At 44.0% G+C, this 27,551-nt stretch overlaps 1 protein-coding gene across 2 annotated transcripts in view; it reads left to right on the top strand.

Annotated features, from left to right (window-relative positions):
• DPYSL3 (dihydropyrimidinase like 3) overlaps positions 1-27,551 on the top strand; it is a 114,353-nt gene that overhangs the window by 61,709 nt on the left and 25,093 nt on the right. For both annotated transcript variants that reach the window (XM_030320853.1, XM_030320862.2), the window contains exons 2-4: positions 18,114-18,202; positions 23,071-23,255; positions 26,203-26,367. In XM_030320853.1, the coding sequence (XP_030176713.1) occupies positions 18,114-18,202; positions 23,071-23,255; positions 26,203-26,367 (439 nt within the window). The remainder of the gene's footprint in view (positions 1-18,113; positions 18,203-23,070; positions 23,256-26,202; positions 26,368-27,551) is intronic.

Below are 27,551 nucleotides of genomic sequence, written 5' to 3'. Positions count from 1 at the left end.
CCATGTTTCAAATATTCTTCCATACCATAATTTACAAAACCCACGTATTATCCCAGTGCTTGGGGATCTGGTTAAATTAATCCATCCCACTCTGTTTAATTTTTTTGTTTGTTTCCAGGATCTTGGTCTTAACAACAAAAGTGAAATTATGGATTTGTTTCCAGTGGCTTTTTTTTTTAGCTGAAGTTAAGTGAAAAGCTGTTAGAGGATGACAGGTTGAGTGACCTACCCAGAGTTTCTCAGCTCAAGACTGATGGACTACAGATTCGCATCCCGCCATCTTTCATCGTCCTCCAATATGCTTGTCATTGCTCTGATTGCTTTAGCAATTGGGCTGTTTTCCATGGAGAGTTCCGCTTTCCCTCTCTCTTCTTCTGCTCTTGAGGGAGCACATTGGTTTTCTCACTGCCACCCTTGCTTGCCTGTCTGAGTCGCTGCAGCTGTGACATTTGTAGAGGTACACAGTGTCCTGAGACCTGAGGCTACGCAGCTGGAGGGGAAGACGTGCCCAGCTCCTTCTCTCCTCTCCTTAATGGCTTAACCTAGGAGCTTGGAAGCTGGTTTTAATTTTACATTCCCTGTGTGTATGTACATTTGTTTTTAAAAGTCCTCCCCCCCTTTAATTCTTTAAAGGAGACCTTTATTTGAAATCATACACTCTTTCCCTCAAAGCCAATTTGTGTCCCCAGTCTTGATGAGATTACTTTGTTTGGGGGATATTGATAAATTCAGCTTGAGGTTTCTGGTTTATCCAAGTAAATTGGTTTAAATTATGGCCTTACAGAGACAGAGGGCGTAAACAACTTAGAAGGTTTTAAAGCAATTGGATTTAATACTCTGCTTCTAGAGACTTCATCCTGGGCTGATTCCACAAAGAAGGTATGTTTTGTTTTGTTTTGTTTTGTTTTTATTTCAGTTACTTTATTGCATGCTCTATCTCAGATTGTCTTTGATGTGAGAAATTATGGGGAAAACTTAGCTTTGCTCAGTTGAGGGCAGGCAGAGAAATAAGGGATCCATTATTACAACCCCTTCATTTTAATGATTAAGAAAATATGGGCCAAAGAGGGAAAATAATTTGCCAAAGGTCACACAGCAAAACAGTTAAGGAAAAAGAAAAAAGAAGCATAGAATCTGTTTCTCTTGCTTTAGTTCAGTGCATTTCTCATACTTTTTTTTTTTTTTTTTTTTTTTTGGTGAAGAGGTTGAGGATGTGTTAAGGGCTGAAATTTGTCCCCTCAAAGTTCTAGTGTTGAGTTCCTAACCCCCAGTACCTCAGAATGTGACTGGATTTGGTGATAGGGCCTTAAAAGAAATGATTAAAGTATGAGGTCATTGGAGTGGGCCCTAATCCATTATGATTGGCTCTGTAAGAAGAGATTAGGACCTAGTCACAGAGTGAGACCATCTGCAGACATAAGATGGAGAAGGCCACCTATAAGTCAAGGAGAGAAGCATCAGAGGAAAACCAGTCCTGCCCACACCTTGATCTTGAACTTCTAGTTTCCAGATTATGAGAAAAAAAAAAAAAATCCATTGTTTAAGACGCTCAGCCTGTGGGACTTTGTTACGGTAGCCCTAGCAAACTAATACTGGGGGAAGTTAAGGGCAAAGCCATTTAAAAACTCAAATCTTCCAACTTGGGAAGTTCTCAATGAACAGAAAAGAGAAACATAAATGATTAGTGTGAGAAATTATGTCCTATTAGATCCTATCCTAACTGATTTTTAGTTGTAATATTGTATATGGCATCTCATTCCTCCTTATGCCTAGATGGTAATTATTAATAGTTCCACTTTACAGATGAAGAAACTGAGATTCTGAAGGTTAGCTTATGTAAAGTTACCCAGTGAGTAAGTAACTAATAGAGCGAGCTCCCAATTCACCTCCTTGTCTAACTTTAAATCCTTACTTAGTACATGATGCTACTTCCCAATAAGGAAGTAAATCCAAGCTGTTTGGTCACCAGTATTATCTAGTTGTTTAAAGTTAGGAAGAAGAAAACATTTATTCCTGAACCTCAATGACTTAGAATCCACTTAATGGATTGGACAGGAAAAATTTTTCCCCTGATTTTAGGATAAATATAGAGATCAGGGAAATTTTACAAGATAATTAAGCCAGTTGAGTTGTACTACAAAGTCTTCCCAAGTGGCTCATACCTTTACTTGCAAAATGGGCAGTTGTACAGAGTGAAGAATTAAGGTTTGGGATGATGGACCCCAGGCCCTGAAGAAATCTGACCCTTTGAAGGGGAATCAGTTACCCACACTGGGTCACATTTGCTAAAGCAGGAATCCGGACCCATACATCTGTTGACATGAGTGGATGTGGGAACTATCTATGCCAGAGTTTTATAATGGCATAGCTTAGAAGAATTTTCAGCAGTAAGGCCTGATAAATATTCAGTCAACTAAAAAAGAAAAAAAAAATCAAATTAATTTGATCTACTGGTAAACCCAAAGAGTAATATGGGAAATGTGGGAAATCATATGGGAAATATGAGGTGCTTTATTTATTGAATGTAAATGGCTCTCTTGCCTCTCCGTCCTCCCTGTTTTGTGTGGTCTAGCAGTGCTTAAATGTAGAGGTTAAAGCTCCTCGGACTTTATTGGTAAGGAAGACACTTTCAAGTTGGGAGGTGGATAGGGTTTGTTTTCGGCAGAAACTGGCCTTAAGGCTCAGCTCAGCTATATACCAGCTCAGCATCAGAGTGGAATCTGAATCTAATCACTTCTCACTATTTCTCATCACTCAGCACCATCTTAGCTCAAGCCTCCATTGTCTTATTGAAGCAACCCCTTAACTGATCTTTGTGCTTCCACTTTACCTACACGAGGTCATTCTTTATGCATAACCAAGGTGATCCTTTAAAAACGTAAATGAGATCAAGTCACTTCCCCAGCTCCAACATCTGTTGCACTTGGAGTAAAAGAGACAATGACTGTCAAGGTTCCATCTGGCTTGGCCCTGTGACTTCCTCCCCAGACTCCCAGTCCTGCCAACCGGTCCTCAGTGACTTGCATCAGTCATCCTTTGCCCTCGCACTCCCTGGGACCTGACACGTTCACCTCCAGCTCAGAACTGCTGTGCTTGCTGCTCCCTGGGAGTGGGGAACAGTCTTTCCTAAGAGCAGTCCTCTCCTTGGTTTGCTCCCTCAGATCATTCAGAGTTCCGTTCAGCTGACAGCTTCTTAGACATGCCTTCTTTGAAAACATAATCAGAAGCAGTTCAGACTCTTCCAAGCCTCCACTGTCCCCTTGCCTTCTTTCTGAATTCCACTGTCTGGTGTTGAAATTAAGTTATTAATTTAGTCAACTTACTTATTCTTTGCTTTTTCAACCACTGCAGTACAATGACAGAGAATTTATTTTTGTTCATGTACTGTGACTAGGAGGCATTTGTAAACATTAAGTGACAGAATGAATGGATAAATAGATCAGTGAATGAAAAGCTAATGTGTTTTCCTTAGGGCCAGTGGTTTGCGGAAAACAGGTGTCAAAGAAACAGGGTTGTCAGAGGGCTATTGAGGTATCTGCTCTTTGGTAAGAGGGATCACGTCTGTGTCCTTCCCCACTGTGTCACCAAGGCTTGGCTCACTCTAACGTAGAATGAATGAGACAGTGAATGAAGGTGACAAGATTTGGGATAACGGACAAAAGTGGTAACACGTGGATGGAAACCTGCTCTCTCTGAGCCAACTTGATGGCACTTGCAAAGCTTGTTATATGTCTGCTGTTTTTTAGACACAATTGGAAACGTGTCACCATGCACATCTTGCTTGGGTATGCATCAAACATTTGCAACTCTAAACTTCAGTCTTTGTACCACTTTTTGAAACATTTCTGAGCAGGGACAGGTCATAAAAGAACGGACTATTTGGGAATTATTTCAAAAGATGATTCTCCTGATGTTAGAATCCGAGAATGTTAAATAGTGATTATGAAGCAGAGAAGCAACGTCAAGACTTGGCAGGTAGGAATGAAGTCTGCAGGCTTTCAAGAATGGGGAATGTAGTCTTGTGATTGCAGCATGATATTTGCAAATAGAAAAGGCAGTCTTAAGTACATTCTAGGAGGTGCCTATTGTGTGAATAAGCTTTTTGTTATAGGATTAACTGCCTGCCAATCTCATTTTTTGAGTTCTGATCATTTTTAAATGGAGGCTCAATTGTATTTATTTCAAGGGTTCATTTCATTCAAAGTCCACCTGACTGCTTGAAGTCCTTGTTCTCAGAGCACCTGCAGTTTTCTCTGCCCAGTAGAACTTGGAGACGTTTGGGGCTCAAGAGTGAAAAAATAGCTACTTCTTTAATAATCACCTATCTGTCAAATAAAAACAGAGCTGTGGGTTTGCAGGTTTCTAGGCAGAGAGAAAACCAACCAAGAGAATCAGTTATTATCATTGTCTGCGAATTGTGTCCAGAAAGAGCCAGAAGAAAGAGTGAACTGGTCCATCCCCTCAGCTTCCCGTACTCCTTAGGAAGTATTTGGGTTCTTATAGGAAGATAGTTAAGATACACAGACACACATGGGGTACCTGGGTGGCTCAGTCAGTTGAGTTTCCAACTCTTGATTTTGGCTCATGTAATGATCTCATGGTTCGTGAGTTCGAGCCCCTCTTCAAGCTCAAGTGCTGTCATCGTGGAGCCTGCTTGGGATTCTCTCCCTCTTTCTGTCTCTGCCTCTCTCCTGCATGTCTTTCTCTCTCTCTCAAAAAACAAACAAACAAAAAAAACAAAACAAAAAACCAAAAAACAAACCCTAAAAAAACAAAACAAAAAACCCCACAAAAAAACAAAAAACTTAAAGGGGAGCTTGGGTGGCTCAGTCAGTTGAGCGTCCGACTTCAGCGCAGGTCACGATCTCGTGGTTCATGGGCTCGGGCCTTGCATAGGGCTCTTTGCTGTCTGCGTAGAGCCTGCTTTGGATCCTCTGTCACCCTCTCTCTGCTCCCCCCCACTCTTTCTCTCTCAGAATAAATAAATAAACTAAAAAAAACCCTTATAAATAAAGATATAGAAACACATACATGTGCACACTAAAAAGAAATGAAAAGCCAAGCTATTTTTCAGGGATAGAGGAGAGAGTGAGCAGGCATCCAGGTGAGAAACGCTGACCTGAGATTTGTGTCCCAACCTGTAAAGAAACCTGCATTTAGCAAGCACCTACCATGCACCAGAATTTGGGCTAAATTTTCACTTGAGTCCTTTGGGGTGGATATCATTTTCCTCATTTTGCAGCAAGGACTGGGACTCCACAGCCCTTCCCCTTTCCCCAATCCATCTGGCACTGATTCATCACTTGGGTTCTTTAGCTACAAAGTGAATGATGAGGCCCCTCTTTGCTCTCCTGTACAGACCCAATCTCTGACGTCTGGGCTCCAAGGCAGAACAAAGTGGGAAACGTCTTGGAAACAGTCCCTTCCTCCCACGATCTCTCTCCAAGGACCCTTTCTGCAGCCACGTGATGTGAGCTGGAACATCACAGCTGTATGTTCTCTTAATGCATCCACCACAGGACCGGTTTTGGGAAGTTGCATAAGCCAGTGGTTGTGTGCTTATAACCGCAATGCCTGGGCAGCCCCGCCAATTTTAAAAGTATAAGGTCAGACTTGGAGAAGAATCCCTGTGGCCTCCACAAATAGATGGGGAACAGTCGCCTATCATTTGAAGGTGCCGCTCACACATTCTGAGGCCCAAGCCCGCATTTCTCCTCTGGGAATTGCCTTGGGCCGGCTTTCAGCCTCAGTGAAAGAGTTTCTTGTTTCCGAGAAGCAATAGGGTTGGAATTCAGTAGGCTTCCCTGTCATTCTAAAGGCCCAGTCAAAGCCAGCTGCCAGTCGGAAATGATCAAAGAGGAGTCCGCTTCTAAAAGAGGAAGGGAATACCACTCATTGGATAGTAGCCCAGAGAGGCCCAGTGCCTTGCTCAGGGTCACAGAGCTAAGACCAGAATCCAGGGCTTCTGACCCCCATTCCCAGAGTCTTTCTACTATCCTTTGTTGCCTTTCAGTTGGTATCGCCATTTTGAGTAGGGCATTAGCTCCAGTCCGTCCGTTGACACCTGCCCATTCTCCTAAATCACAGGCCTCCATCTCTAACTTTGCTTCATGGCTGTGTGGTTGACCAGCACCTCAGAATTGTTATTTATACTCTTACACCTCAACTTTGTTACTCTTTTCTGTTCTCCATTTTTTAAAAATATAATTTGTTATCAAATTGGCTAACATACAGTGTATACAATGTGCTCTTGGTTTTGGGGGTAGATTCCCGTGATTCATCGCTTGCATACAACACCCAGTGCTCATCCTGACAAGTGACCTCCTCAATGCCCATCACCTGTTTCCCCCCCACCCCTCCCCCCTATCAACCCTCAGTTTGTTCTCTGTATTTAAGAGTCTCTTATGATTTGCGTCCTTCCGCCTTAGTTTGTAACTATTTTTCCCCCTTCCCTTCCCCCATGGTCTTCTCTTAAGTTTCTCAAGTTCCACATAGGAGTCTAATCTGTTCTCCATTTTTATTCGTAAGTTCTTCCTGGCCACCTTGCCTTGAAACTTCGGTCAACTTAGACATGTCATTTTCCATTCCCCCTCAGTTGCTGAGTGAATTCTAGCTTTCCTCCATGGCATGCCATGCATTTTCTAGTCCATATTCTTGCTGTCACCTGGAGCATAGCAGTCACCCTGTTCTTTTACCTCTTTATAATTTTCTTTATTAAACCCCTTGTAAAACAGTTAAAATGGCATATGCTTTGCACAACTAGTGAAATAATGTCAATAAATACTGGAGAAAAAGAAGGGAAAAAGTTTTTAAGTTTTCCATACCTCTTCCCTCTGCATCCCTTCCCCCTACCATATCTAGTGTTAATAATGTGGTGTACATCCTTCCAGACCTTTCTCCTGCTCACACAAAAAACATCATAAACCCATTTACATGTAGTATTTTTTTTTTTTTTTTGCTTTTGCAAGAATAGTATCATATTTATCACACTGATCTGTGACTTATTGTAAAGTCAAGAGACAGATTTAGCTTGTTTAAAAAATAGCTGTCTGACAAGCCATTGTGTGGCTGTATTGCAGCCTATGACATCATGTGCCGTGGTTGGATATTCAGGGACTGGGTGGGATATTTTCGGCTTGACTCTCCATTTGCCCGGTCCACGTTTCCTGCCCGGCTCCAGGCTCCGGCGCTGTCTGGCCTTCGTCTCCAACCCCTTTGGCCTTGGGCTCCTACGTGGTGTCAGTTCCTGCGGCACAACTAGGAGATTGGATGGCGGGTGAACAACCGGGTATCTTGGCCTCCTGATTCCTTCCTGCTGGGTCACTGAGGAGTGGCTGCATGCCACTTTGGAAGGTCACAGCTCCTGTCAGGCAGAGCCGTCCATAAAGCTGCCCTCTTCAGCCGGGTCATTACTGCCTCCCCTTGTCCACTTCAGGTGTGGGGATGGCGTGGCTCCCTGCTGTTGGTTGGCCCTGGGGATGCTGCACATCCATTTAATTTCCAAAACCCTGCCCACACTTTGTCAAAGTCTCTAATAATCTAGTTTGGATATTCTGTCTCTTTCCTGGAACCCTGAACTGTATAGGTTGTTTCTTGTATTTTTCTCTGGCCACTTGCTGTGACTCTCTAACCAGCTCCTTTATCTCCAGCATGGTTATTCTGTCAGCTTCATTTTCTTTTCTGCTCTGAGATTGTATTTCATTTGTTTTCCCAAAATCCTTCTTGAGCTCTGGGATCCACAGAATAAAGGTCAAACTCTTTCACTGACCGTCTCTTGCATCCCCCATTCTAGGATCCTAGGCATCAGGGACCCTGCCCAACACCACGCTGTCCCATAGAAGTACATTTCTTGCCCTGATAATACTGGCTCTCTAAGCAACTGGTTATGTGATGTCGGGCCATGAGCCAGCCTCCCCATAAGCTTTCATGTCTTCATCAAGTCAATGAGGAGAATAACAACATGTAATTCTTAGCATTTCTCTGTGGATACATTGAACTCTTTGAAGAGTTTGTAGTGCATAAGAAGGTTTCAGTAAATGCTTGTTATGAATTATTGTCCCCCCCCCCCCAACTCTGATCAGAATTACCTTTGGCCATACCTGTGTGTCCAGACCAGTGATTTTTCCCAAGATCTACTTTGATAGGGCCTCTGTGGACCCTTCTTTGATTTCTACCGGAAAGAGGATTTTTCTCCCTTTCTCTTTCTCTCTCTCTCTCTTACTTGATAGACTTTTTAGAGTGCTTTGAGGTTTACAGAAAAATTGAGCAGAAAGCACAGAGCACTCTCATAAACTCCCTTCATTCCCCACCCGCCACCCCACCCCATTGTTTCCCTTTATTATCATTCTGACTGGTGTGGTACATTTGTTACAAATGATGAACCAGTATTGATCTGTTATTAATAAAAGTCCTTAATTGTACATTAAGGTTTACTCTTGTGCAGTTCTGTGGTTTTGACAAATGCATCCTGTCACGTATCTACAATTAAAGTACCTTACGGCATAGTTTCACTGCCCCGAAAATCTCCAGGGCTCCATCCCTTCACCTGTTCACCAGCACACACCCCCATCCCCCTCACTCACCACCTCCTCAAACCACTGGCAATCCCTGATCATTTTACCATCGATAGTTATACCCTTTCTCTACTTCATCTTGCTATTTGTGTTCACACCTTACTTTTCCTACATGCTCCTAATATACAACTTCACAGGTGGCAGTCACACAAATGTGTGTTTCAGGAATGAATTATTAAGCCCATCGAATCGAGACCTGTGTTGAAATTTCATGCACTCCTTCCTGATGAAGTAGGCATTTGGCTTTTGCACAGGCTGTTGAGCTGAAGGGGCAAGGGATCTTGTTTGAATGAAGCTGGATCCCGGGGTTCTAGCCTGCATATGAGCAGAGCACTTTCACCCATAGCACGTGGATTTGAGTCCTAGTAAGTAACAGTGCACAACAGAAACAAAAACATAATAAAACACAAAACTGTCACATAAATCCAGACCCGAGATAGCCACGAATTAATTCTTTAAAGCGCTGGCTTTTCTTTAGTCTATATTCTACTTTACATTCTGGTCCTGAGCTACACATTTTATATACTGCTATTACTACTACTACTACTACTACTACTACTACCACTACTAAATAATTTATGTATAATAAATAATACCTACATTACATTTCTACGGTGATTTGGTTTTGCCTTTGTGTATCCGTAGAATAAGCACAGTCAAATGGTGGTGGTAGCACAGTGCTAGCAGCAGCTGTAGTAGCAATATTTGCGATGCCTACCACGTAGGGAGTGTTTTCTAAGTGTCGACCCTGCCTGATAGTTAATTCTCACACTAGCGCTATGAGGGTAGACGTTATTGTACTCGGTATCTGTTGAAATATATCTGTACTTTACAGATCCATCAGCAGGCCTTTGTAGAGAGCTAAAGCTAAGGAAGCTGAGACTAGTTGAGTTCCACTCATCTAGGGAAGTTGAGGCCCAGACATAGATCAAGTCACCTGCCTAAAACCAGTACTTAGTAGCAGAGATGCAAATGCAGGTCTGGCTTGCACACCCCCTTGGTCTTTCCCTCAACTCTGAATGGCTCTGCACACTGCTGGCAGGCCTGGTTGCCATCCAAGACAGTCACCTTTCCGTATTTCCCTCCCAGAGTCCAGCTAAATATGTGCCAATTTCTTCTTTTATCCAGGCCCTGGCTCTTCCTGCTTTCTGATATGGCAGGGGTATCCTCACACTAGATCTACCCGACTCTGCCTCTTTCTCTCATTCCCCATTACCTTCTGACACAGTGATTCTTTGTGATCCCTGGTAATCTCCTTCCTCTGCTGTGCTGCCCAGAATCTCAGAGATCCCTGTGACTCTGCTCGGAGCCCTGCTCTTGCTTCTGACAAGCCCATTTTGGCCCATGGTAGTCTAGGTCTCGAGGGGTGGTATCCCTGGGGCTACATTTGATCATTTTAAGTCATTCTGTCAGAGGGCATTCTGACATTGTATCCCCCAGTAAGACATTTTGTCCCCTTTCTAATTATTGTTCTAACCTGTTTGAATAGTTCAAGGAAGATGTCTCAGTGTACTGCTGTTCTGAATTGGACACCTGCCCGATACTTGGTAACTTCATTTTAACAAAGGTAGTAGATCTGAGCTCATCCTTTAGAATCCTTTCGAAGGCAGAAGAACATAGCCAAAGTGTAGTGATGTTTTTATAGTATTCATTCCTAGGTTCGCCGTCTATTTTTGGTAGGTGATACTAGCTTAGAATTTATAGGAGTAAGGCAGTGTTTACTTTTAGAACACATTGATGTAAGGCTAATATTAAGTAAATGACAGCACAGTTTCTAGCAGGTTATGTCAAACGTCTGAAAATGGTACATGAGCATCTGAGGTTTGGGCTTCATAGGCCCAGCTGACCTTCCTCCTTGCGAGTGAAGTGGCCTTGTGGCTCCTCCTGTCCACCTCCCCTCCCCTGCTCTCGTTTCTAACCTGGTTATCCACTTGTGCTCACATGTGTCTGGAATGCTGCTGCAGATGGAAAGACTGTTATCAGGGGGCTAGGATTAAGATACCACCCACAGTTCACCTCCCTCTCCATTCTCACCCAGGGCAGGCTACATAACTTGTCTGGCCCTTTGATAATCACATCTTTAAGACGGTTAACATGGCTCTGGGGAGGGAAGAATGCACATAGCTGGCTTTGAAGTTCTTAGTTCCCAAGACTGAGTGGCCACCCTACCCTGGGTTAATACTCTCCGTGGCTACTGTTTCTTCTGTGTTCCTGCCTTTCCTTGCCTTGGGTTCTGTCCCTCCAGGGCCAAAGTGAACATAATAAAGAAAGTGAAAATGGGGCTTCCCGTTTGTTAGGAATTCTGCTTAGTGGGCTCAGTTTTGAAGGGAATGCCCCAGGTTAACCTCCGTCTAGCACACCTGGGCATGCATTTGGGTGAGGAGAGAAAGAACGTGAGACTCGTCTGTAGCACTCTAGAGGTTTGGAGCAGCCGACACCGTGAAACTATGCTCAGTTGCAATACAGACTCAGAATCATGAAACTGTGCCACTCTTTGGTATGTCTGTTTTCTCCTGGACCTTTCTCTTTCTCTCTGTCTCAATGGCACGTTTGTCATTGAGGATCCAGGAAACAGATCCATACATTGAGCAGGGAGAGTGGGTTTGGGGGCAGGTTTAAGACCTTGCCGTAAGAGCAAGTGGTTTGTTATATCCTCATGGAGGCTTATTTTCAGAAGAAGAATGACCTGGAGGGGCCATGAGAACTTGCCCTCTGGGGGGTGGGGGGGAGAAGTTTAAAAGGAGAAGTCTTGGCTGAGCTTGGCTGCTGGCGGCAGGGCCGAGAACAGTTGCTGAGGGTTGACTGGAGACTGGCGTCTCTGGCATTCCCTTTATGGCAAGATCTGTTATATTTTGATTAATAAAATGCTAGCTCACTTCTTCCTGAGTATTTGTGAGTGGGCAGTTTTACAGTAGCCAGTTCTACTAAAGACGGCAGCTCACATGTATTAAGCATTTAAGAGTTCAGCCCTGTACATATAGTGTCCCCATAATCCTAGCTAGCACCCTGAGAGAAAGGTATCATTGTCCCCTTTGAGGTGACTGAAGCCCAGAGAAGTGAAGTCATTTGTCCAGGCGTCTGTGTGTCTCACCCAATCCTGCAGAACCAGGATGGGAACTCTGGTCTCCTGGAGCCTATTCGGTATGCTTTCCTGAATACTATATTGTGTGAACTGGACTACCTTAGAATGCCCTTTCTCTCTTTAAATGATGCCGCTTTGGGGAAAAAAAACAAGTTTTTATCCACATAGTCTACCCATCCTCATGTATTCTTACGAGTAGGAATGTTTCTAGGGAGTTAAATCTAATTACCCAGATGGGAATTTATTTTGAATAACCACCTGCGCCTTCCTCTGGACTTTAAAAGGATCTTGAGTCCCCACTGAGGGTCAGAGTCTGTGCTTTGTGATTTGTACACAGGTAACACAGTATTTGATTTTGGAAGACAGTCTTCATTTTATATCCTCCTTTTCTGTTCTCGGGATTATAGTTTTTATTCTGAGCTGCTGGAATGTCGGCAGAGTATAGAACAGATGTGTCTTAAGTACTGTTCTCAGGCTGACTTTATTCATGGGGAAGAAGTCCACAGAGGGCTCTGGTTTCTCTGGGAGGCGTATTCTCATTACCTCAGACAGACAGAGGTAGTGATTTAAGTTCTTTTAACTTGAAGATTAGCCGAGAAAAACTAAAATGGGAACCCACATCTCCAGTAGCCTTGAGTTCAACATTCTGTTCTTTCATTCTGTTTTAGTTTGAATCCATCCATCTATCCATCCATCCATTCTTTTTTTTTTTTTTAAGTTTATTTATTTTGAGAGAGAGCGCACACAAGGGAGGGGCAGAGAGAGAGGGAGAGAGAGAATCCCTAGCGGACTCCATGCTGCCAGCGCAGAGCCCGTCACAGGACTAAAACTCACAAACTGTGAGATCATTACCTGAGCTGAAATCAAGAGTGGATGCTTAACCAACTGAGCCACCCAGGCTCCCCTGAGTCCAGCCATTCTCAATAACACCCCTTGTTACAGACTTTATTTTCTCCTCTCTCTCTCCTTCCTCCTTCCTCCATCCTTCTCTCCCTCTTTCTCCTCCCTCCCTTTTTCTGACAAACTCCAAATTTTTTATGGTTGATTTTTTAAATCATTATCATACATTAGTGAAGGAAAAAACATTGGTCTTTGTTAAACTTGAAGGGCTGGTGCTACCCTGGATTGTATTTGAGACTCCTTTATAATAAGCTGCTGTAATATAAAATGTAAAAAATTACACACTCAGGCTGTAATGGGCAGGTTTAGTGCACTACTTTTATAAGTAGTGGCTTAAAAGTTCTTCGATTCCTAAAGTTACCTGCCACAGAGATCTGGTCAGATGTTTTAGCACTGGAACAGTCAGATTCAGTATCAAACAATGAGGAGAGCTCTGTCAGAATGAGCCACTTGTCATAAGGTTTCAGAATAAGTGGTTCATTGGCCTCAGGTAGAAATCTGTCCAGTGTCCAGAGGTAGGAGACCTGGATTTGCTTCTGACAGGAACTAATCAACTCTGTCATTTGGAGAAAGTCACTTGCCTTTATGTGTATCTCCCCATTTGGAAAATGGGAACAATCCCTTTCCAATATACTTCTTAATTTAAGACTTTTAAAAATATTTTATTTTATTTATTTATTTTTTAATGTTTATTTACTTTTGAGAGAGAGAGAAAGAGAGAGCGAGCAGGGGAGGGGCAGAGAGAGAAGGAGACCGAATATGAAACAGGCTCCAGGCTCTGAGCTGTTAGCACAAAGCCCGACATGGTGCTCGAAGTCACAAACCATGAGATCATGACCGGAGCTGAAGTCGGATGCTTAATGGGCTGAGCCACCCAGGTGCCTCTAGACTTCTAAAAATACTTAAAAATGCTGTAAATAATATGAACAGAATCAATATAGCTAATATTTAGTAGAAGTGTTTACTGTGTGTTGGCTATCTGATACGTGTATATGCACTCACAGACACATACTCCCACCCCCCGACCCCCCCATTTATTCCTGGCAGCTGTGCTGTGAGGTGAGCTAGGTATTATTATCCACTCTGAGCTAATAAAAACTAAAGTTCTGAGGGGTTAGGTCCTAACTCAAGATCACACACCTCATTAACTGGTCTACCTGATTCTCCTAGCGGTAGGAGAAGCCAGCCAGACCCAGCCTGGCCGGCTGTTATGCCTTGCACCCCACTGGCCTTCAAGAGCTCACCATACCCAGCCCTTGGCAGCTGGGCAGGGCCCAAGGCAGTCAGAGTCCTCGGTTATTTTAGGCTCTGAATAGTTTTATTTTGGGTTCCATATACCCTCCACATTATCCCAGTGTGCTCTCAAAATACCATCACTCTTTGTATGTATCATTACATGAGAAACGTTGGTGGATGTCCAGACTAGACCGTTTTACCTCTTCTGGCGTCACCTCATGGATGCTTGACATCATCAGCCTCTGGGAACAGAAAATGAAGAGTCCCGCAGGACCACATTGACCAGTCCTAACATCATCGAGGGTGACTTTTAATCACAGATGTCAGATTTGTTTGTCTTGTTGGTTTTCAGGCCTAGCTTGTGTTAATCTGTAGAGCTGGGTTGTGAACTCACAGACAAGCATGCTTTGTACCCAGTGAGGTTTGGTTTTCTATGACCTGGGGATGGTCAGTAGTGATGCCGTTCTTCAACGCCAAACCCAGGACTTGCCTTTCAGATTTTCCTGCGTCTGATGACACTTTGCCTAAGCTACCCTTTGTGGCAGATCCCACATGCACGGCAAGAGTTAAATGAATGAAGTAGTTTTATTTACCACTTTAATAAAAGGTAGGGACAAGCTGAGGATTCCCAGGGGCAGCATTTGTTTGAGCTCTGTGAATTGAGGTTTAGATATTTCTGCTCTGCATGATGAAAACAAATAATATTAGCACTAAAGCAGTCCATAGAGCAAGAGCCCTGTTAGTCCTATCTCTGAAACCTACACGAGGCCTGTAATTCATCTCTGTGCTCTATTTACTTAGATTCTGGATTATTGAGCCGGAGAAGGTTTATCTAATTAGCATTTGAGGAGTCTCCAGCGATGCCATCTCAATGATGTTAATTACACTTGGATCACCTCTTACTATCCCCCTGATGTACCATGGGCCTGAGATACCACACACCTTTGCTAACATCTGATGCTTGTTGAAGGAAGTAATGATCATGCCTGTTGTTCCCTAGGGTGGATGTTCCCCTAGGCAGGAGGATGGTCATATTTCATAGCTGGGCTCAGTATGGGTGGTAGCTGGCCCCTTTCCAAACAGCAACTTACTTCAATTCTTTGCTAGGAAGATAAAGAACATCAGAAAAGCACTGAGCTGTTAGAGGGAAACTTTGTAGTTACCAAGACTATTTGTTTTAATGTTTATTAATTTTTGATATAGAGAGAGCTGGGGAGGGGCAGAGAGAGAGAGAGAGAGAGAGAGAGAGAGAGAGAGAGAAGAGAATCCCAAGTAGGCTCCACGCTATCAGCACAGAGCCTGACACGGGGCTTGAACTCACAAACCGTGAGATTATGACCTCAGCCGAAGTCAGACGCTTAACTGACTGAGCCACCCAGGCGTCCCGTTTTTATGAAGCTTCTTCTGCCTTCCCAGACACACAGAACTGTGCCTGGAACACATAGAACAATGGTTTCTGGTGCTCATCTCTGACTTGGTGTTGGGCTGGCTGATGGCTGTGTGCGAGCCACTTCTGGAGTTTATAAAGTACGGATCTGGTGGTCTGCAGCAGGCCCTGGGAATATATTTTTCTAATATGCACCCTAGTTTGGGAAGCACAGCTCTGGGACCCCCTCATATAATTTTGCAATTACTGTAAAAATGATAGTCCAGTTTTCTGGTCACATCACATCATTTTCTGACTCAGATGGCCTTTCCATCATAATGACATGATATGACCTCCTGTGTCCCACCCTTTACCCATTCATTTTACCAGTATTTAACAGCTGTCTAGGATGGGCTCCAGGAACGAAGGTGAAAAGACCAAAAGATGCATGGTTCCAAGACTATAGTGTCTTTGGTGTGGTTGGGAGACAGTTGAACAGTCAAGCAACTATCGTAGAACAACAAAGTTGTCTGAACTGAATTGCAAGGGGAGCAGGTGGAATTTTCTCGCAAGTCAGGTAATGCATCCTACAGGAGAAACCCTTTGACTGGAGGCTTGACAGAGGAGGGGGTGGTTGTCAGAAACTACATGAATACATACGGGAAGGTGGAGGGAGCTTCTTTGTAAAGTCTTAGTGCCCAGAGAGCCTGCTACATGACAAGAACTACATGTCTCTTGGTTTGCCGTGGTGTGAAACACGAGGCCATACATGATAGAAATGAGAGTGGGTATATTGGCTAACTGCCAAATCAGGAGGGGCTTGTGGGTCACGTGTGGTAGGAATTTGTATTTGACTTCATTAGCACATTTTCCCCGCATATGTGGGTATTTTTATAAGTGCCTCATTGATCCATACCTCTTTCAGATCCTCTCCCCTGACAGTCTGTCATGATGAAATTTCTTACTCTCCTGTAATACCTTGGAAGGGGCACTTTGCTATATCCCATGTGCAGCCCTAGCCTCAATTCTCATTTTCTGGCCCTATTCACACCATTTTTTTTTTTCCGAAGCTAGAAATCAGCGACTTTGGGGGCTTCCTTCCCCGTACAACGTATGTCCTTTTTGAAAGCCAGTTACCTGCCTTGCCACCTTCATCTCTGCCACTTCCCTCCTTGATCCCTAAGCTCCCTGTCTTGACACTGATCTTTTTCAGGCTTTCAAAGAAAACCTATTTCTACTGCAGGGCTTCTGCACATGCTGTTCCCTCAGCCTGCAGTTCTCCATCGTCACCCCATCTAGGTGATCTTCCCTGCAAGAGCCTCTTTCAGCCTCTGTTTAAAACAAGCCCACTCCCCTATGTTTTGTGACACTTAATACAATTTTATATTGTTTTATTTGTTTTGTTGACTTTCTTTTTCCTTTAGTGCCAGATATCCCGTTTAGGTTTTATAAAAGCAACGGCATGGTGTGACTCAATAATTGCAGCCTCCTTATGTATTTAGTCATTCATATTAGATAACTGCTTGCTGGATGAGTGGATGGATGGATGGTATGTGGATGGATGGCTGAATAATGGATTGATGGATGGATGGATGGATGGATGGATGCATGCATGCATGGATGGATGGGTGGTTTGATGGTTGGATGGATGGGTGGATGGATGGGTGGATAGATGGGTAGATAGATGGATGGATGAATAATGGATGGATGGATGGATGGATGGATGGATGGAATTGAAGTCTGTGAGTTGAAATCTTAAAAAATGCAATGTGCCATTCTTCTTTCAAGCTGTAGTCCCACTTAGCCAGGCTCCTGAGATTTCTCTTCTCCCCCTGGAGCCCACTGAAGCTGCATCCACCCCTCATGCCACAGTCTAAGTGCCATTCACTCATTTAAATTTTTTTTTTAAGTTTATTTATTTTTGAGACAGAGAGACAGAGCATGAACGGGGGAGGGGCAGAGAGAGAGGGAGACACAGAATCGGAAGCAGGCTCCAGGCTCTGAGCCATCAGCCCAGAGCCCGATGCGGGGCTCGAACTCATGGACCGCGAGATCGTGACCTGAGCTGAAGTCAGACGCTTAACCGCCTGAGCCACCCAGGCACCCCGCCATTCACTCATTTAATGGCATCTGTGATTTCAAAAGCTGACACTGATTTGTCCCTCTCCTGACATGTATAAAATATATGTTTGTGTTTTTTTAATTAGCTTGGAGTGTATTTGCATTGTTTCTAATTTGATCACTTATCCAAACTTCATCTAAGTTACAGTTTTTAAAAAGACTTTAATTATAAGAAAGGCATTTTTTTCTCATAATAAAGGCAACAGAACCATTTCAGAAAATGTGAGAGTTTCATGAAGCAAATGAGCATCCTGCACAATTTCTCCACCCTGGATTAAATACTATAGAATGCCATAGGTATTTTGTCTTTTTTCCCTTCACTGCTTTTCCTATACATTCCACAACCTTATGTGCGTGTGTGTATACATGTATATGTATCCTTAATTGTAACATGATATGACCCTCATATCATTATAAAGACTTTTAAAGGCTATTTCATTGTATGCATGATCCTAAGTTCTATTTTCGAGAATCATTGTTGAGTGCCAACAAGGTGCCAGGCACTGAGGTGTATGTTACGTACCACTCTAAAATTTACTGCTTAGTGAGCCGGAGAAAATAATAAAAGAGTGTCTTTCCTCAAGCAGCTCTGTTTCTATGTGGCTGTGGCAGGTTGCAGAAGCAAGAGGTGAAACTCTGGAGTTTGAATTAGAGGCAAACATGAAAGACTGGATCCCCAACAAATATACTCAGTTCAAACACTGAGTGCATTGAGCACACAGATGTCTTAAGTAAATGTGTTCCTCCTAGACCTCTAGAATAGTGAATTGGGTTGGAAGGTGTGACTTCTTAATTCCTAGCTGTGAGACTGACTTATGTTTTCCTTCTTTTCTAGAGTGACCGTCTTCTTATCAAGGGTGGCAGAATTGTCAACGATGATCAGTCCTTTTATGCTGACATTTACATGGAAGATGGATTAATAAAGTACGTATATAGAGCCTTATCTTTGTCTTTTTGTACTTCGTCTCTTTATTAGAGGCTCAGAAAGAAGCTTCCTTCTTTTTTGGTTACTAGACCTTTGATTCTTTGTGTTTCATTTCTTCTTCTCCTTAAAAAATGAGTCTTTATTTAAAAAAAATTAATGTTTGTTTATTTATTTATTTTGAGAAGAGAGAGAGAGTGAGGAAAGGAGGGGTAGAGAGAGAGGGAGAGAGAGAATCCCAAACAGGCTCCGTGCTGTCAGTGCAGAGCCTGACATAGGGCTCTATCCCACGAGCTGTGCGATCATGACCTGAGCTGAAATCAAGAGTTAGACACTTAACCGACTGAACCACTCAAGCACCCCTAAAACTGAGTCTTTATTTTAACCCTTTGTTCTGGATGCACATAATCCCTTAAAATGGGAACTGGCTTTAGTTTATTTGAATTCCATGAATGACGTGAAAAATCTGAATTCAGTCAACCAAATGATGCTGTAGGCCCCTTTGTGCAAGTGACATTGACGGGCACTCTGTGCATCTTGGAGAAGCGGAAGATGTGACATTGTCCGTAAGTTCAGTGAAAACTGTGCACAAAAATTACAGCCCCCTAAAAATATAAGGCCTTAGGTAATTGGTATCAGAGTTCAAGTGAGGATAAATGATACAGAAGTGCACCAAGAGGAGAAGTCCCTTCAGAGGATGGTTTGCAGGGCCGGAGAGGCATTTAAACTGAGCCTTGACTTAGGTAGAGCTTAGGTGGCTGGAGCACAGATAGGACCTACATCTCAGATAAGATTTTCAAATAGATACTTTAGGGATGTGTACTTACCTTACAGAATGATCCTCTGTCCCCTTTCTCTCTGCCCCTCTGCCACTGGTTCTGTCTCTCTCTCAAAATAAACAAATGAACTTCAGGAAGAAAAAAGTGGGGTTTGGTCTACACACAAGCCTTTCCTCACATAAAGCAAGGTATGCCCCAGACACACAAAAGATAGTGTCTGAGACTGGTGGGTACAGGCCAACCTGTTCGCCACCCCTGGCCTTGCTCAGTTTTATTTTTACATTATTTGGCTAGTTTCAGATTCTGGTTATAGCGGATCTCTTCCTTATCTTTGAAAACTTGGCCGAGGTATAACTTTCTGTGGGTGGGTATTCCTTATGAGACCCCAAATCTAGGCTCGTGTCCCTTCACTGAGCCTCAACACACCTTGTTGTGCTTTTATCAGTCACGGAAATTCTGGCACTGTTCGGCGCCCTGAAGGGGAAGGACCCCGTCTTGTTCAGCTCTGTATCTGAGCATTTCACCCAGTACTTAGCATGTAGAGGCTAAAGAGCTACCTTTTATTGAGTATGTAGTATGTGCCATGCACTGTGTGAAATGGTTGACATGCCGTACTTCATTGAGTCTGCCAGCAATACCACAAAGTAAGTACTGTTACTACCTTTTTCTCAGATGAGGAGAAAGAGGAACACAGGGAGTAATTCACTTGCTAATGATTAACATATTCATCAAATACATTGAATGAATGAATGAGTGAATGAATGAATAGACAAATGCATGAATGAAGATATTCTTGTTTAGTTGCCTTACTGACAAAGACACTTTTTCATATTAGAAAGAAGACAGATGGAAATAGTAGGCAAGCTAACGAATGTGAAATAATAATTTCTTTAAAATATAAGTGATTTCATATTTTTCTCTTACTAAAAAAGTTAAAAAATTTTTTTTTCATTTTATTTATTTTAGAAAAGAAAGCATGAGCAGGGGAGGGGCACAGGGAGAGAGAGAGAGAGAGAGAGAGAGAGAGAGAGAATCTTAAGCAGCATGGAACCCAGTATGGAGCTTGATCCCATGACCCTGGGATCTTGACCTGAGCCAAAATCAAGAGTTGGTCACTCAATCAACTGAGCCACTTAGGTGCCACTTGCTAAAAAATTATTGTATATAGTTGGCTCTCTTTGGAGATAGCAGGTTCCCTGATGTAGAGATTTTCAGAGATGGAAATAAACATAGTACCTAATGTTGCTTCCTCATTCCAGAGCTCATGACGGGCATCACTAATTGATCACAGAACTTTTCACAGTTGAGCCTTAAATACAGGCTCAGAACCCATCTTCACACAGTGACTCAGGCATCTACTATCGGAGTTGAATATGTAAATCCTCTTTGCCATCTCTGTTAGAATAGCCTAGAAGGCTGCTTGCCAAGAATGTTCTAGAAGGGATGTAACCATCAGAGGTGTGTGTTGGGGGTGGAGCGAAGGGTGGATTAACATGTTCTTCATCCAATCCTGAAATTTTATAGATCTTCAAAAACATTCTGAAATCACAGAGCATAAAAGCAGAAGTAATTCCCTATGGTTGTTACATAGCTGTTTGTCTGTCTGAGTATTTACGGAGAGCCTGCTGTGTGCAAGGCAGTTGTCTAAGGCATGGGACACGTGCTATGTCACATGCTATGGTGGATATCATTGAGACCCACATCTTCCCCTGGGAACCCCACATTCTTTTAGGGGAACTGAGGGAGATACCTGTATTTATGAAAAAGGCATAACATTACCTGATAATATCAGTAACAAGTATTAAAGTAACAGAGTAGATGAGATTTAGGGAGAGGGTTATATGGGATTAGTATGGTTATTGACTATAATAGCTGATGCTTATTGACTTCTGTGCCTAGCAGTACGCTATGGGCTTAACACATATTAACACTTAATCTACATGACAAACCTATGGAGGAAGTGTTTTTTTTACATCTCACAAATGAAGGAATCAAGACATGGTGAGGTTAAGCAACTTGGCCAAGGTCATAAAGCTAGTAACTAACAGAGCCAGGATTGTGAACCCAGACAGTCTACATCCAGGGCACATCTACACTCTTAATTATTAGACCTGGCTGTCAGTAGGGATTTGAGCAAGGTGGGGAGATACAAGCCAAGCCTTCAAGGATTAATGTGACCTTGAGTGACTCAGTGGAGAAAAGGAGGAAGGCATTTCTGATTCAGACATGGTATTACAAGTGCTCAAAACTGGTGGAAACATGAATATATACACACATGGGCTGGACAGCTAACTCTTCATGCCTTTTGTTCTCAATTTGCCTCAGAGGGAAATCGGGGAGGGAGGGAAATGGGAAGACAATGGCCAGTATCTGGGCTAGAATGGAGTTACAATCAGAGGCTACATTTTTTCCACAGTGTGTTTTGAATTGTGGTGTCTCTGGAATGGCCCGATGGGGATGTGGTGAAGTTGAACTCTTAGAGATGTCAGGAATACTTTATTTTAGTTGCAGAACTTGGATTTTGGCAGGCCAGTGGTGGACTTCTTACTATCCCGAGAGAGTGTCTGTCTTGGCTGGCTATGCACAAAAGGGAAATGTATTCATGCCACTGGTAGTGAGGTACATGTCTCCCCAAGATAGGATGTGGGTATTAATAACATCAGGGCTTGTGACTCTTAAGTCTACCTAGAATTAACTGGTCATTTAAATTTTTTTTTAATGTTTATTTATTTTTGAGACAGAGAGAGAGAGAGAGAGAGAGAGAGAGAGAGAGAGCGAACACGAGCAGGCAAAGGGTAGAGGGAGAGGGAGACACAGAATCCGAAGCAGGCTTCAGGCTCTGAGCTGTCAGCACAGAGCCCGATGGGGGGGCTCAGACTCATGGACTGTGAGATTGTGACCTGAGCCAAAGTTGGACGCTCAGCCAACTAAGGCACCCAGGTGCCTCTTTTTTTTTTTTTTTTTTTTTTTTTGGTGAACTGGCCATTTAAATCAACAGTGTGAAATCACATGTAAACCAAGCAACACTGGATGGTCTGTAAGGTAACATTTTGCCAGGAGTAGGTGTCTTAGTTACTTAGCTTGTGTAGGTACTGTGTCTCTGGAGTACTCATCAGCTTCCTTCCCACTTGAGTCCCCCATTCTTCTTCCCGGGGATTCGCTGAAGCTTCATGGGCAAAGGTGTGTCTGGTAGAGGTTGTCCTTATCACCTTCCTGGCCTCGAAGCTTCTGCTAAGATTCTGCCCACCAGCTGGGTGTCTGTGTCTTTGGCTTCCTCCTTTCGAACCTGCCCTTGGCTGTGACTGACAGATTAATTACCAGGGGGAAGGGTGGGCTTGGGAGTGAAGAATGAGGTGTAAAAATGACCCACTCAGATTCTTCTTGTTAGGAGCACGGGTGGACTCACTTTGAGGATGGCTAACTTCACATACGTATTCTTTAAATGATTCATGACCTCCTTCAGTCTCTCCTAATGGTTCCTTATTTGTTTTTCCAAATGTTACTCTTCATCCTTCACTAAAATAAAGAACACAATGAAAGGGGTAACAAAAACACCTCTATTTAAAAAAAAATATATTTATGGGGTGCATGGGTGACTCGGTTGGACATCTGACTTCAGCTCAGCTCATGATCTCGCCGTTTGTGGGTTCGAGCCCTGCATCAGGCTCTGTGCTGACAGCTCAGAGCCTGGAGCCTGCCTCAGATTCTGTGTCTCCCTCTCTCTGTGCCCCTCCCCCGCTCACCCACTGTTTCTCACTCAAAAATAAATAAATAAACATTAAGAAAATTAAAAAAAAATAATAAAATATTTATTACACATTCTATATTGCAGACCCTGCCAAGTGCTGGGGTTGCAGTACAAGCCAAGAAGCATGTCTCCACCAAAAAGCAGATCAGCTTGTTTTGAGTCTGTAGAAGTTGTTTTCTGAGTGTATGCCTGTCTTGCTTGGTTTCTAGATTGTGAGGCTGGTGAATCACTTGCAAAGATCACTCTGATAAATATAAGTTACAGTGTCTCAAATCCTCTCAGTACTGTGTTTGTCTTCAGAGTTGCTTCTTTGAAATCGTCAGTTGCTTTACTGTCTCACCAGGCAAATTGGAGACAATCTGATTGTCCCTGGAGGAGTGAAGACCATCGAGGCCAATGGGAAGATGGTGATCCCGGGAGGCATCGATGTCCACACTCACTTCCAGATGCCATACAAAGGAATGACCACAGTGGATGACTTCTTCCAAGGGACGAAGGCTGCCTTAGCGGGGGGCACCACCATGATCAGTAAGCCGCCCAATCCTCCACACTCCTGGTCCCGACGAGTGCCTGTTTAACTAACGTGTTAACCCCTGTTGCTCTCTGGCCATAGCTCGTACACATCTCTCAATTCAGAGCATTGGCCATCTGCCTGGTGGGACCCGAGGAAAGCAGATGGCAGTGAGGATGCTGGCAGGTCACTGAAATTGGACAGAGGAGATTCACAAGGCTCCTGGCCATGAAGGCAGCTGTCCTCTCGTGTCTGCCTCAGAGCAGGGTGTGGGTGTGCAATGGGTGGGGAATCAGCACTTCTCTCTGGGCCACACACTGGGAAGAGTCTGAGGGGCCAAAGTGCGGAGATGGGCAACATGTTATTTCAGAACTTCCCACTTGGGCTTAGGCAGGAGGGGGCAGAGAGCACAGGCAGAGCAGTGTGAACAGGGCTAAGCATCCCAGAGAGGGAAAGATAATGGAGACCTGTGGTTCTGGAGAAACCAGGGGGTTCATTGCCATTTACTGTTATCTGGTCTGCACTGGGTTTTGACCAATTCGTATCTTAAGATTAGGCAAGCTGTGGGGGTGGTTTCCTTTGTTTTTTGTTTCTGTTTTGTCTTTTTTTTTTTTTTTTTTTGTCTGGGAACAGTTGCAATTCCAGAGAAACCTAGGATGTTGCATGCCATTGCATGACTGAACACATAGCATTCCAGGGCAGTCCTTCCTGTCCCAAAGGAATCCCAGGGAAGTGGGTCCCATCCCAGGCTCGGCCCTAAACTTGGTCAGCAAGAGCACTGTTTATTTTAACACCGTATACATCCATCCAAGAACACAGAACAGCCTGAGCTGTAGAGTTTATTCATTGTCTTTTGCCTCCTTTTGATGGGAGCACCAGCCGGGTTGAGCTTCAGCTAGTTGGGTGTGGAAGCCCAGGAAAACTGTCTCAAGGCCATAAAAGGTGCAATTCAGGGAGACCAAAGCTTTTCTCCAGCTGAAGGGAGGAAGCCAGCTGCCTTCCCTGCAGCCGCCTGCCCACAGAGGCCCCGGTGCACGCCTCAGTAATGCAGCTCCTCGCGTTTGCTTTCTGATAAGCACACGTGGGCTGCCTGTGGTAGGAGGCTGAGGACACCAGAGATGTTGGTTTGGCTTTCTGCCATCGGGCAAGGCGTTGGACCTGTTCAGTGTCCTGGGAACATGTGTTGTGCTTGGTCCTCAATGTGAGGGAGGGAGGGGAGGAAAGTCAGAGTTGTGGGTGTTGAGAGAAAACCATATAGAGAGACACAAAACTGTACGTGTTCTTTGTAGATAATTTAAAAACTGTAGATATGCAGCAGGAAAAGCAAACCTATAAAGCTCACATCACTGTCAGAGTGTGGCTGTAGTTTTCTTCCTATTTAACAAAAATAGACCCTAATAGACATACAGTGTTTTAGTGGTGTTTTAATCCACCGTTTCACTAAATAACCATGTCACGAGTGTCTTTCCATTCATTTAATTTTATTCCACTAGAGCATTTAAAATTTTTTTTTTTTTCCAACGTTTATTTATTTTTGGGACAGAGAGAGACAGAGCATGAACGGGGGAGGGGCAGAGAGAGAGGGAGACACAGAATCGGAAACAGGCTCCAGGCTCTGAGCCATCAGCCCAGAGCCCGACGCGGGGCTCGAACTCACGGACCGCGAGATCGTGACCTGGCTGAAGTCGGACGCTTAACCGACTGCGCCACCCAGGCGCCCCTCCACTGGAGCATTTAAAATAGGTGCCTAATCATCCATTTTAGGAAGGTGTGTTTATTATTTAGCTGAACTTCTCTATTGTTAAAGATTTTGGTGATTTCCAATTTTTCACTTTTATAAACATTTAAATAATATTTGTAGTGGCAAACATCTATAGTGCTCAGATTTTGCAGACAGCCATGTTTTATTAGGAATAATTCTTAGGCCCAGGAATAATTACTGAGTTAAGGTATGAAAAATCTCAGATTTTTGATGTATATATCAAAATTGTTCTCAGGAATGTTGTAGCAATTTGCACTTCCCCCAACTGCCCCAAGGGAGCTGTGAGTGTCACTTTTGTGTTATCCTCATCAGGTGTGAATGTCATTACTTTTAAAACTGGTGTCCAAGGTTGCACACATTGTAGGAGTAGATTTGGGCCTCAAAGAACACTTCTTTTTTAATTTTTAGAGAGAGAGAGGGCACAGTGGGCAGAGGGGGAGAGGGAGAGAGAGAGAAAGAGATAGAGAACCTTAAGCAGTCTCTAAGCTCAGCATGGAGACTGACACGGGGCTCGATCCCACGACCCTGGGATTATGACCTGAGCCAAAATCAAGATTCAGACGCTCAACTGACTGAGCCACCTAGGTGCTCCAAAAGAAAACTTATTCTTGGCAAAATGTTTGTGTGGAAATAAGATCTGTGGGCGGAGCTTCAAGTTCACGTACCTGATACTGGCTCTTTCCTATGGTGGTGAGCACAAGGATGTCACTGTCTTCTTACCTGACATAAATTTGAAGTCCCTCCTTCCACCCATAGAAGGGAGTCTGACTTTCTTCACTAGCAGTGACTTCCTGTAATACTGGCAATAATGGCACATGGTGGACATTCATTGACATTTATTGAGCACTTACTATGTGCCAGGCATCAGGTGAGATACTTTTCATGCATTTTCCCTTCGAATCATATAACACAATTAGAAGGAAGGCACTATGACACTCCATCCTCCATCTCCCTGAGCACCCATTTCAAGGATAAAAAAACCGAGGTTTAGAGATGCTGGTAGTTTGTCCAAGAGCAACATGGGTAAGTGACAGTTCAATTATCAGCCATCTGGAAACTGCCTGAGAACACTTTCTAAGGTTAATTCCACGCTCAGGAAGTGGAGGCTTTGCAGCCCTAGCTAAGCACGCGGGAGCAGGCCTGTTCAGAGGGGAGCAACAGCTGGGTCCGTGAGTTACCCATCTGGGGCCTCTGTCGTTCAGTTGACCACGTGGTGCCTGAGCCCGAGGCCAGCCTAACCGAGGCCTACGAGAAGTGGCGAGAGTGGGCAGATGGGAAGAGCTGCTGTGACTATGCCTTGCACGTGGACATCACCCACTGGAACGACAGCGTCAAGCAGGAGGTGCAGAACCTCATCAAGGACAAAGGTGAGCCTCTCTGCGCCCCTCCCCCTTTCTCCTTGCTTGGAGTCTGGAACCTTGAGCTAGGTGCTAGGTGCAGGGCGACTGCTGTGTTCCAGGCACCTTGTGTTAATGTATGCCATCTTACTCCCTCCAGGGTCCCCACAAAGAAGATTCTTCTCCTCACTTTGCAGATGGAGAGCCTGAGGCTCAGAATAAGTGGCCCAGGCTCACAGAGCTAGTAAGCAGTAGCTATACCCAAAGTCTATGCCCTTCGCCTCCACACGGCCCTGCCTGTTTTACAGAGGAAGAAACTGAGGCCAGGAGAGGCTAACATCTTACAGAAGGTCACAAAGCTACTAAATATGAGAGCAGGAATTTTTGACCTTTGTAACTTTCACCGCAAAGATCAAACCACTACTGTTCTAAAACAGTGGCATCCTCAGAAAAGGCCGTGGCATTTCTGGGGGCAAAGATACGTTCTTACCCAGGCTAGGAGCTTAGGACATGGAAACGTGTGTGTGTGTCCCCTCAGTGAGCACATGACTTATGTTTCCTTGTCCTTGATCATCAGATATTTCACATACACGCACCGCCCCCCATACACGCACACAGACATGCAATATGCTGGGCATCATCACGTCGCCTGGGGGATTTAGGGAAGTATGGGAATGGTCTCCCTTGAACGTTCAGGGCAAAAGGAAGCAGGCCAGTAAAGAGGAACAGGATAAATGCTGCAAGGTGCAGAATATTATTGTAATAGTATTAGCCTCATACTAATTATATTACAATATTAGTACTAATGAATGCTAGCATAGTAACATACACACTGTTATAACACTAACCTAGTGATCCTGTTACCAGTGAGCTGCCTTAATGCAGATGCCAAGAGCAGTGGAAGAGAGTGTGCTCCGGGTTGGAGGGGAGAGGATGGGTTCCCAGAGGATGAGGTTTTTCTTTCCATCTCCCCCCTCACCCGCCCCCAAGCTCTGCTCAGACCTTCCTGATACAGGATGTGGAAGTAACCCCCTTCTTTCTTGTGATGCCTCTCACTCTGGACATCTCCAGTGGGGTAGAAAATGGAACGGCCTTAACACCCACTTCTCTGCCAAAGGGCCCAGGTCATTCCGCGGATGACAAAGAGGCTTATGGGAAGGGTAGTGTTGGGAAAAGCTGCCCTGAGCTGAACCACTCTGGGTCGGGAAGTTCTC

This window comes from Lynx canadensis, chromosome A1 (assembly GCF_007474595.2).
Source record: "Lynx canadensis isolate LIC74 chromosome A1, mLynCan4.pri.v2, whole genome shotgun sequence".
NCBI lineage: Eukaryota > Metazoa > Chordata > Mammalia > Carnivora > Felidae > Lynx > Lynx canadensis.
Note: the sequence above shows the minus strand (reverse complement) of the source record. Positions and strands in the feature narration are given on the sequence as shown.